Source organism: Chelmon rostratus, chromosome 7 (genome assembly GCF_017976325.1).
Source record: "Chelmon rostratus isolate fCheRos1 chromosome 7, fCheRos1.pri, whole genome shotgun sequence".
NCBI classification, from domain to species: Eukaryota; Metazoa; Chordata; class Actinopteri; order Chaetodontiformes; family Chaetodontidae; genus Chelmon; species Chelmon rostratus.
In genome coordinates this window covers 17,586,933-17,598,968 of record NC_055664.1, presented here as the reverse complement: position 1 = coordinate 17,598,968, position 12,036 = coordinate 17,586,933, and the positions used below count along the sequence as shown (strand labels likewise).

Genomic DNA, 12,036 nt, shown 5'->3' with positions numbered 1-12,036 from the left:
TTGACCTCTGCTTTCATTTGTACTGTTGCCATTTCTTTTTGTTAGTTTGTTTTGTTTTTTTAATTCGGGAGATTTCCTTATAACTGTCACTATTATTATTTCATCGTAACGATTGTTTCATAATTTTATTGTATTTCATTTGGCAACTTTGGAGGCATGTTGTGCACTACAAAAAAAAATCTAATTATAAGTCTATATGCATATACATATATACAGGTAACATGTATATATAAGTGTATGTACCATGATTGTAAAGTATGAATGTCTACAAATCTAAATGGGATATTTTTGTCAATGAAGAACAAGATAAAATGTTACTGAGGTTTAGTTTTAAAATGAATATTTTTCTAAAGGAACAAAAAAAACTATAATAAATTTAAAGTACTGCCCTGTCCCTAAAGATGAAGCAAGATGTCACTGCCTCTATCAATGTGTATTTATGTTTTATAGACAATATAAAGCACTATCCAAGTTACATTAAATGTATGTTTATAATTATGATGTTAGAAGGTTGTGGTAATGCCTTTGTTTTGTTTGTTTTTCTCTGTGAGGTCTGTCCCAATGCTACTGACACCTTAATGCCACTCGATCCTTAACAGATGCAAAATGAGGAAAAAAAAACTTGCGATTGAATGTCAATACACATATTAAAAGTGTTCAGACTACAACATAAAGACTAAACTGTTTCATTTAAGGACAAAGTATTTTATATGCAGAATGCATTCCTGTCCACTATAAACATATCACTCAATAACATCGTTATTTCCTAACTGAAATGTGCGTTTGAAGGATAACTGCAGTTTTTGCTGTGATATGAACGTTATCATGTTTAAGTTTATCTATTCTTGTACTCAAGCAAATATGTTGTCTAATTGACATAAAAAATCTCTTGTTATTGTATTTGCTGGATAAAAGCTTTATTTTCAATAAATAAACGTTTGTTCAAAACAGTTAATGATATACATTTTTTTTCAAAAGTGGCTCTTGGTGGTCAGAAAATGGGCAGACCTCATTTTTTCAATGTTGAATAAGGACTGTGTTTGTGCAGATGTTGGAGATGCCTTTTGATTTCTCTCCAAATGCAAATGTGATGAGAATATGTTCTGGTGTGAGACTAAGCATAAAACATATTCAATAGTTCTCATGTATATAGGTTTTTGTGGTGCTACTTATGGTATACTATAATGACGAGACCAATTCACAATGTATGGTGGAAGTTTGAGGCTCCAGACAAATGAACGCACTCCTTGTCTCATCGGGATGTTTTATTGAGAATGGAAGCCAATAACACAGTGAATTCCCAGCAGCTGAAACTCTGAGAGCCCAGTAATCACTCTACGGTTACATCATGATTTAATATCAATTGTCTGCTATCTGTAAGTGTGATAAACAGATCTCAGAGGGTCCTTGTACTGTACCTGCACTCCACACCTGGGCCTCTGATCAGCACACAACATATTAGACTCATTCCTTCATCTAATTTCTTTGCCTAGGATTTAACTGAAGTGGTCTGAATTGTCTTAAATACTTGTTTCTGTAAGGTTACAATCACAAATGGGTTACTAATGAATTGGAAATGGTGACGTAGAAGGAAAAGGAGTCATATTTAGCTACCAGCTATAAGACAGAGAAACTGCCTGCACTCACCTGTACTGTACAATGGCTACGTTGGCGTTAACTGACCAAGAGCTTTCCTATTTTTCTATGATGAGGTGAATGTTGCTATGTATTTCTATTTTTCCACAAGTCCCACATACGTTCTGATTTCATATTTTCCCCGGTATGAAATGCAATACTTATTATCTCCTTGGATGAACATAATGTAGTAAATCACCCAGTGCTCAAACTGACTGCTACTATATGTCAAGTGTGATGATGTATTGCTTTAACTATCCATTTTTGTTAGCATACTAAAAAATATTCTTAACACTTATTGTAACATTTAATTTTGAGACAATCATCTTGAAAAATTGTGTTACAATATATCTCAAAATTAACTCTTTTTTTCATTTATTGAGGGTTCCTGCATTTCAAAAAGCCAATGCCTCTTTTCAAATTCATCTTCATCAGCGTTTCATCAATTTTTGTAACAATTTACTCTGTATTTCTTTTTCTGCTAGCAAATGTTGCAATTGATCGCATTTGGAAACACAGAATATACAGTATGTTTGGATACATTTGAGGTTACAACAGTGAAAGGCCCAAAGATATTTTGCTCCAGATGTGACATTGTCAGACTTAAATGACAGATGTCACTTAGGACACATGGATGATTACATAACTAGCTCATGAAGGTGCTCTGATGTCAAATTGTCTATTTTTTCAATGCATACAATTTAACATAACTTACTACTTTTCTGCATATCACTATTAAATTAGCCTACTGTTTACTTAATTTTATAACTTCATTTCCATTTGCTTTTACTCATCAAGAGGACCAAAGTGTATGATTAATTTGCCGCTTTTGCAGTCCTTATCTCTGGTCTGTCTCCATGTTTCAGCTTCTGGCGCTTTACGTTATCCTTTAAACGTTTACATGATGATTTCTAGACTGCAAAAGCTGGGTGAGCTGTCTCCTTTAAAGGTGGTTTGACCAAATGCCATTGATTTCCAATTTGTGAAGAAATTGCATAAATAAACAACATATTATAAGGTACATGTCTCTCACTTTTAAATGCTTGACCTGTGCTCTTTGAAGTTGGCATGATTTTTATGTATCTTCTCTTAAAAGGTCAATTAACATCTTTGTTACTTGATCTGAGACTGCATGAGGTGAGCATAGTGATAAGTGATCATGTTTTTGTATGTATACTGTTGATTATTATTATTATTATTGTTGATTATTTCATTGATTAATAGTTACGTTCATGAAATGCCAGAAAACTTGAAGTGACAATGTCCATCACAATTCTCCAGAGTGTGACAAAAGCTTTACTCAGTATAAAAGCAACATTATGCAAGAATTGTTGTTTTTTTGCAATTTGGTGCCCCTGCATTTTCAGATTGCAATTCACTAATACTAATAATAATTATTGTAAATATGACAGCTGTACAAGTGCATTCGTTACTTAAGTTCAAAAACTAGAACAGGCTTTAGGGGTGCAGATTGGGAATGAAAGAGTCACCATTCTCCCTATTACAAGTCAGATTACCATCAACATTATTTTGAAGCTGTTCTTTTAAGGTAAAAATGGACATAATGTTGCTTTAAAGTCCTGCGCACCAAAAGTGGGCAGAGCCTTTTTTTAATGCAAATTTCTGGAAATGACATGACATAATATTTCCAAACTATGTTTATATGTATGGTTTGGAGATATATATCTATATTTAGATATTTAAAGTGACTATATCAAAATTCATGTTTTAACAATGGATCCTTTGACTGCTTGTATTTGAAAATGGTCATTCTGATGAAATCAGATATCCAGTAGGGGATTTGATGGGAGATGAGGGGGGATGCCAAGTCCAAAATGCACCCCCCTTGTCAGCCTGCCATCCCCCCTCTCTGTCCCCTACTAGCAGAGAGGCTGCAGGGGTAGAGACAGTTGGTTAGTTTAATATGATAGATAGTCTGCCTGACTCATTGATCCTTTATCTGAGGTTGATGCAAGTTAGAGTCTATGACCCCAACCATGACTCTGAAATATCAGTAGCATAACTGTGCTGTGTATTGATAAATCCAGTGTGTTGTCTGTGGTGCTGAATAGCAGACAGGTTTGTAATTGAACCTTTTTTTCTCAGTCCTGCTCTTCTGTCAGTTTCGTCCAGGATCTACAATAATCTCTAAACTAGATACTATAAACATTCAGTTCTATATGATATTGTAGCCTTCATACTCTATAAAAGCTTGTCACCTTTATGATCAAAGTGACAAGTAGGAACATGTAGTCGTGGGAGAGTATTCTTATATTTCTATGATCATCTGTGCTGCTGAAAATACACTCCAGACCAAGCCACCTCTTTAACAAACTATTTTAGGGGAGGCATGACTACAGATAGAGTTTTTAGTAGCCTATTAGGTTAGGGGTTACACCCACCCCTACTCTATCATTCCCATTTGCACTACAGAGCTTATATTTAGATTTTAATTCTCTTATACAGCCCACACTTTACTTCTTTGATTCACACCACGCCCATAGTGTAGTTTTTCGCCCTTTGTGTGCAGCTGTTTTTAGCTAACTGTACTCTACTTGTTTAACTACAAACAGCAGACAGACAAGGTTAGCAACCAGATGACTCAGTGGAGCATTTAGCTGCTAGCGAATTAGTTGTTTCCCTCAGGAGTTGGTGGAGACAAAAACAGAGTTAAAAGGAGACTGTATATTGGAATTAGAATCGACAGGTGGCCAGAAAAGTACTCCAAATTAATGTGAATCTGTATCTGCCCTATGTTTAAATAAGCAACTATTTGCCAAAGAATAAATGGAGAAATTGTAGATTTAAATCTTGTAGTCAAAGAGGGGACACTTTTTAAAAGGCCTGTACCGAAATACCATATGCTAAACGAGATCACGATTGTCTGCGGAGGTTTGGCGTGAGTTTACAGTCTGTGTTGCTCTCTAGCGTCCATAAATAAAAACTCATGACACTATTTAGGGCTCGAGGGGAAGTTGCGTCACGGCACCGGCGCGAGCTGTCCGGATGTAGCCGACGTCACCATATTTGTTGTAAACATGGCGTCCGTGACAACAGGTGAGAGCACAAAGGCCCGGCTAGCTAACGTTACCAGTTAGCAACAATTAAAAATGTTTCGTTATTTTACTGCATATTAGACATGGCCACTGCATCAATTCGGAATGCTGTCTAGAGTCTGGACAACCGGTTTTGCTCTTATTGAATATCGCAGAGGGCCGATACCGCCTCTTAATTCATGGCTGTAGCTACCGCTAAGACAATGCTAATGCAGAATGCTAATTCAAACGGTTCTTCGAGCGGACCTGCATTGCCTGCGAAAATGTCTGATTTTACTGTCATTGATTCAGATAGACGTCAAGGGAGAACTGTTCACTGAGTTGCTGGGTATTTTCATCTTTGAATTGGCTAAGATGGCTGGTCATCGTTTAATGCTAACTTGAGCTAACCAGTACTGAATCTATGTGAGGTTTGAAATTCATTTTCGCACCAGATTGCCAGTGTTTCTTAAGTCTAGCGTTATAATGTTACAATAGTTTTTAAAACTGAAATACATGTGCATCATTTGTGGTCCTGCTTTGGTCAGGCGCTCAAGTGCTAAGTGAGATATTAGCCACCGTGTGAGTTTCGTCGCTGTGTAGCTATGAGTTCATCAGAAGCAGTTGCTGCACGTTGGACAGAGCCATTGTTCTGGCAGCTGTGATTCACCCATCACCCTGTATCTGTTACTCCAACCACAAGACGTTTCATAATTGGTGTTATAAATAACCTCCAGCTGGCCCTGGTCAGCATGTGTTAGACCTCAGCATGCTGCTGTCTTCTCAGGTTTATGTCTCCCACTGGCGTTTTGTGCCAGGCCTCTTCCTACTGTAGACTACAGTATAACTGAGAATCATCTTCAACAGTATAAATGTATCATGTTAACTTTGAACTGGCCAGTTTATTGTTACTAAGTAGTGGGGAATCAATTACTTGATTAGATGATCATCAGAAAATGAATCAACAATTTTGATCATTGCTCAATGTCACAAAAACAGAAAGGCTGCCCTATAGTGATTTCATCTTCTTTCATGTGTATATTTTCTGCCTTTCATTGTTCTATATCGTTATGAAGTGAATACATTTGGGGTTTGGACTGTTGGTCAGGCTAAATAAGTACTTTTAGGATGTAAACGTGGGTGATGGGATTGTGATAAAATTTTCTGACACTGTATTCGCTAAGAAATGAATTGATTAAGCTATAAAAAAAATACTGAAATTAACCAAGTTCTAGAGTACTCAGAAGATGCTGCCATACTCATAAGAGTTTTTGTATTTAATAAATTGTAAACATCAGTGGTGTAGTGAGTGGTTGAGTGTTCCTTTCTGTTGTGTGATTGCTAACAGTCTTTTATTTTCTTCCTTAAGCCACCTCAGAGTGGATACAGTTTTTTAAGGATGCTGGGATCCCAGCCGGCCTCGCAGTCACTTATGCAGTCTCCTTCGTGGACAACAGGTAACCTAACGCCCCATTTTCATAGGCTTTGTATAGCACCCGTTTGCCACATTGTGTCGTGATGTGATCATTTCTTTTGCACCCTCACATCGGGCCATAGCTGAGCTGAAACACAGTTAATTGTCCTGCTTGGGAGCAGAGTCATGACAGTCTCTTTCATCATCTGAGCTGTGTCATCACAATAGGCTTAGGCTGGTTTCAGTCTTAAGAAGTTAACCGTAAAGACACATTATGTGATGATAAACAACCTAATCATGATCTACATGTGAAAACCTGACACCAGAAACATGAAGGATGAGTTGAGGTTGGATTGTTGTTCTCCCTCCACTCTAAGAGGCAGAAACCAAAAACTAAATCAGTTTGATTCATCTGGTTATTATGGCAGCTGTCATGGAAAGAATTACCTTCCTAATTAAAAGTGTCCCATGAATAATTTAGCTGTCCATACAAGTCCATGTAGCTTGCTGTTTCCAAGGGAACAGAAGTGCGTACAGTATTTTCTGATTTTTCATGTCACTGCAGAATTCACAAGAACATGCTGATGGACCTCAGTAAAGACATCATGATGGACCTCGGCATTACAGTCATTGGGGACATCATTGCCATTCTTAAACATGCCAAGCAGGTCTACAGGCAGGTGAGATCAGAGTTTCATGTTCTGAACTTACGAAGCGTTCAAAATGGATGGTTCATTGTCATTTGCATGTGCAGGCATTTAAAACAAAATACCACTGGAATATCACCGCTATTGTTTTGAATGCAGTCATGGAGAATGAATCAATGTCTTCCAAAGTCACGGCTGTCTGGTCAGTGAATCACAATGGACTGAGTTTACATAACCTCTGTATTATGTATTCCTCTTTTCAGGACATGTGCAAAATGGCCACAGAAGCTATCTCCTCAGGACAGACCAGTGTTAAAGCTGAGCTCAGAAGAACTGCCAATACTCGTAAGTATTTTATTTTCTACGTCAAGTTTACAACAGAATGATCAATGGTTAATGACACAGTTAATTTTTTGGTAAACCTTCTCACTTCCTATTTCGTGTTTGTTTCTACTCATTTTACCCAATGTTCTACATTAATTAGGCGTCAGTGCCAGGTCGTACAAACCTTCCTCAGTTCTTGACAACGTGTTGTTGTACACACGCTTTTAATTTTGTCATGTCTAGAAAGGCCTCACACATGGCAGAAGGCAACTATGAATCCCAGCTGTCCTCTGATCTCGTCTTGAGAACATGAAGAGTTCCTGTAAGAAACAAGCTAAATCATAGCTAGTTCTCTCTCTCTCTTTTCCTCTTCTTCTTTTGTTCAGCTGCCACTCGTATGATAGCCAACGCTCTGAGCAATGACTCCCCACCGGCCACTCCAGCCCGCCGACCTGACAACCGCCTGTCCGTTACAGTGTCCAACATGCAAGCAAACAAAAGTGGCAAAGCAGGTAGGTCATGGAAAATTCCTTCTACCCCATCAGTCCCAATACTTCCTGTCCCTCCGAGCCATGAATTCTTCTTTTTTTTTTTTTCTTTTTTTTTTATACCTCTGTCTAAACCTCATGTATCCCCCACTTTGTTTGTCAGTTGTAAGTCAGCCAGCTGATGAGGGGAACGGTTTGCCAGCAGTGAAGCGCAGACGTGTGACAGCTGAGATGGAAGGCAAGTACATCATCAACATGCCCAAAGGCACCACGCCTCGTACACGTCGCATCCTGGCCCAGCAGGCCAAGAAAGGTAGGCCTGACCCGGTGGCCTCGCTGACAAGTCGCTCAAATAATGCCGTTGCTCACCACAGCTAATCAGTGCTTTCATGGACTTCTTTTCCTACTAAAACTGAATCAGGTGACTTGCGGCTGATAAACCAAGCCTGTTTGACCTTCATTCATTTCTCTCATAATTGAATCCCTTGTCTTCACTAATGCGTCCCACTGCACCATCAATTAATCCCTCTCTCACATCTTGTTTCTTCCGTTGTCTCACACCACCTTGATTTTACCCAACCGCAAAATCTTTGACTAAGACCTTTTTTTTTCTTGGTCCTTATGGCATGAAATCTTCTGTGGGCTCCGTCTTTGAAAGAAGTTGTAAATTGTAAATAGCTCATATGTACTTATAATTGTTTTATGAAAGAATAGCATGTTGGGCCCTAATTTGCTCTCTATCAGTTTGGTTTCTGACAGGATATTCTTTCATTAGAAACCTGAAGGTAATTCTCTGAACAGAAACACAAGAGCAAAGTGTGTAAATACATTGGTTTGTATATCTGACCGGTGTCACAACAGCCAGATTTAAAACTAGGATCTCTGTGTAGAAATTTCATTTTATTCCATGCCTGCTGTATAATAATTTTAAAAGGCATAAAACTAAACAGTATGTAAGAACAACAGTAGTGATAAAGTTTCCTTCAGTTGTCATCTGGTATGATCATGTGGAATTTTTATTTTGTAGCTGATTATTTGACCATGACTCATGAATTATCAACACAAAGCAGGCATGTCATCATTTTTGTGTAAAACCTTCTAATTGCCTATGGCTCTGTTTCTTAAAAAGGTTTGAAACGCACCTCTGTGTTTGCAAGACTTGGGGCTGAATCGAAGGCAGACACAACAACAAGCAATAACAAGGTAAGACCTGTCAGTATAACGTGTTAGCTCTCTTTGTATTGTATTAGATACAGGCATAAATATAAGTTCTGTGCTCATAATGCTCATGTTTTGCAGCCCACCGGTGTGTTCAGTCGTCTGGACAGAGGAGTGGAAGAGGAACACAGGCTGGCTGGAAACATGGATGTTGACGACGAGGATGACAGTGACGGGGAAGGCTCCGTCCTCCAGTACGCTGGCGTCCTCAAGAAACCGCCTCCCTCCCAGAAGAAAGAGCCAGCCACTAAACCAGCACCAACCACCCTGCGACGCCTGGGAGGCAAATTCAAGCTACCTCCCTCTGACACTCCCTCCTCCTCCTCCTCCTCCACCACCACCACCACCTCTTCTTCTTCCTCTAATGGCCTCCCCCCTGCCAAGATTAGTGTGCTTCAGAGACTGGGCAAGCTCCCTGTCACACACCAAGGCACGGCTGTGTCGCCCACACCTGCTGACACACAGGACAACAGGGTGACCACCAGCACCAGGCCCAGAACCCAGGACAGATTGACCATAGCAAGCCCCAAGGTTAGCAGCAGCACTGGAGGAGGAGAGTCTGTGGGTGCCCAGATGGACGTTAGGGCTGTCAGTGTTTTTAAGAGACTGGGCAACAAGAAGACCTAACACACACAGTAAATCCCAATAAACTCTTCAGACTCTTTCTATACGTCCTTTATAGAATTTGTATCACCACCTTTTTGCATTTATCCTGGCAACATGCAGGACTGCAGATTGGAGTGTTTGGTTTTGTTCTGCCTGAGCGTATGAGCGATTTTAATGCTGCATTGTGGCTTTGGGGTTGCTTCTTAGATAAAAATGCATATTTTTTTTGATTACGCTTTAGTCATGCTGCCATTGGAAAACCACCGTTATTTTTGTGTCGAAGCTTTTACTTTGAGGGCTCAAAGCTCTGCGTATTATGTTGCTCAACCAGAAAGCTATTTATCATGTCTCAGTCATATCTGCCATTTATCATTAAAAAAAAATATCTATATATATAGTTAGTTATATTTGTGAGCTTAAGGCATGAGCATGACATCAACCCGGCTGCCATTATGGCGATTTTAATTTTACCCTGTAATTCCACATATAAGGATGCTGCTGCCTAAACTTCCATGAAGAGTTCTCCTGAATGAAAACAGCTGAGTAGCTGAAAATGTTCCTCCAAGATGAGTTGTGTGGTCATGTTATTGATATTTGCCTGAAAGTGAATTATTACTTTTAAGAAAATCTCATGTAAAAGGTACAGAGCGGAGACTTCATACACCTTAAGCAATTGTAGTTTATTCTTCAAGTTAAAAACACAGGACAGCAGTCGAGGCTTTGAGGCGAAGGCTAAGTCTTCTGTTTCTTGTTATCTTCACCACCTCCAAATTACCTCCTCTCTCGTGTTTTGAACGTAGAAAATGTTAAAAAGTGCTGATGACTTCTTTTTTCAGTGAGTGAAAAAGTGAGTTCAAATGACCTCTTGTAACACTTGAATCAAGGAAAAGCACCGCACCTCCTGCTCTTCTTCTTCTGCGCTTTGTGGAGTAGAAGTTCACACCTCTGAACGGAAAACGCCCATGTCAACTTTTCTACCATAGTACTGAACATTTTCTATAACCACCTACTTGAAGGCTGTATAAGTAGAATATTGTTTATTTTGAAATGCAATGTATAGATTTGTTCGACTTGATTTCAAACAGCACAGAACACATTCTGCTGCATATTTTTCTATGTGGACAAACTCAGATGCCATCGGACCATGTGTCAGTGGGCCACTGTAGTTCATTACACCCGTCTTTAAAACTTCACACCAGAACTTTGTTACACTGTAAATATTTGACATGTTTAAAATCACACTAAGGAATTTTTATTGTTTTAAAGAACAGAGAACTGTCATGTTTTTTAAAGATATTGAGGAAAAAAAAGTTCTTGATTTGAAGAAAGTGTGCTTGGAAAACAATTAAAAGAGACATAGGGTCCAAACGTCTTTGCCGTTCTTTTTTTCTTTGTGAAGGAGGCGTTTACAATGCATGTCACTGGCTCAAACTGTACTTTGCAACTCTCTAAGTATCAACATGACAGCAAAGTCAATATTTATATCCCCCTGGGAACATTTAGCTGATCATTTATCAATGAGCCCATTAAACTCCCACTCCTCTCTCAATGAGGTAGCTGCTGCATAATGTTGGTGGATCTGTCTGAGTTATGTTAATAATGTTTCATCAGAGGATGTGTCTTTATACAGCTGCAGCTGGGGACACACATTTGATATCCAGATCCTTACTATACTTTTATGACTGTTACAACATTTAGATCTTTATACCAACCTTCGCACAAACACATGGGTCATCTAAATAGAGAATATGTGGCCGCTTAGATACAGAAATGACATAATTAGATATTAAAACAAAGTAAATATGCAATTCTCATTTGATGATCTCACAGCACTACTAACACAGCTCTGCTGGCCCTCAGACATATTTATTTAAGTTTGTGCACTGGTCTGATACTGACCACCTGATTTTTTAGACAAAAAAGACAAACACATACTCAACACAAATCATAATATCCCTAATTGTAGCCCTATCTATCACCCAAGAAATGTTTAGGATTTTTTTTTTTTTTTTCTGCCAGTGTGTAGTTGACCTCTAACGTCTGCTAAACTACTGATGTTTGCATGACTCACTGACAGGATAGCACCTGGAGTTCACCTCACAGGCTTTCCCACGTCTGCTTATGAACCAGATGAACACACCACACAGATGTTGCTTGTAAATCTGGAGGAAATATGGTCAAAACGTTGCATACGGTTTTTCCAAGAAAAACGTTATCATCTGTGTAAAGCTAACAAATGTCTGTCTGGTGAGCTGCAGGTTTAACCACACTTCAAAAATGAGTGTAATTGACACTATGTCCTCTTGAGGACGCTGTCGCCCTCCTCCTCTTGTCTCTGCAGCCTCCTGCTGTCCGTCTCCATCTCCTTGAAAACCGTATCAGCTGAAGTCATCAGGCGCTCCAGTTTGGCCATAATCTAATGTTTATAGAGAGGGTATCAATTGAAGTAAACGCTGAGTTATCCTGTACGAGCCTGTTTTTCTTATTGTGACCTCTGGCCACTTCCAAACAAAGGGAGTGACGTAATCTGCAATCTCTTATAAGACGAACCTACAGATTAATCATTTAAATATTGTTAATATGGGAAGACATCACTGGGAATTGTATAAATAGGGCGTACCCTTTGCCTATCAGTCCAATAAATATGCAAATAAGCTATTATTTATGGG

The 12,036-nt window shown here is 38.9% G+C and overlaps 1 protein-coding gene across 2 annotated transcripts; it reads left to right on the top strand.

Annotated features, from left to right (window-relative positions):
• Positions 1 to 4,672: 4,672 nt before the first annotated feature.
• On the top strand, positions 4,673 to 10,758 carry c7h19orf47 (chromosome 7 C19orf47 homolog). 2 transcript variants are annotated; one of them, XM_041940953.1, is made up of 8 exons: positions 4,673 to 4,692; positions 6,040 to 6,127; positions 6,650 to 6,764; positions 6,995 to 7,076; positions 7,442 to 7,567; positions 7,707 to 7,781; positions 8,673 to 8,746; positions 8,843 to 10,758. In XM_041940953.1, exons 1-8 carry the CDS (start codon positions 4,674 to 4,676, stop codon positions 9,386 to 9,388), a joined length of 1,125 nt encoding a protein of 374 aa, XP_041796887.1. In that variant the 5' UTR covers position 4,673; the 3' UTR covers positions 9,389 to 10,758. The 2 variants fall into 2 exon arrangements, with proteins under 2 accessions (XP_041796887.1, XP_041796886.1); XM_041940952.1 differs by having other exon boundaries at positions 7,707 to 7,856; positions 8,843 to 10,757.
• The last annotated feature ends 1,278 nt before the right edge of the window (positions 10,759 to 12,036 follow it).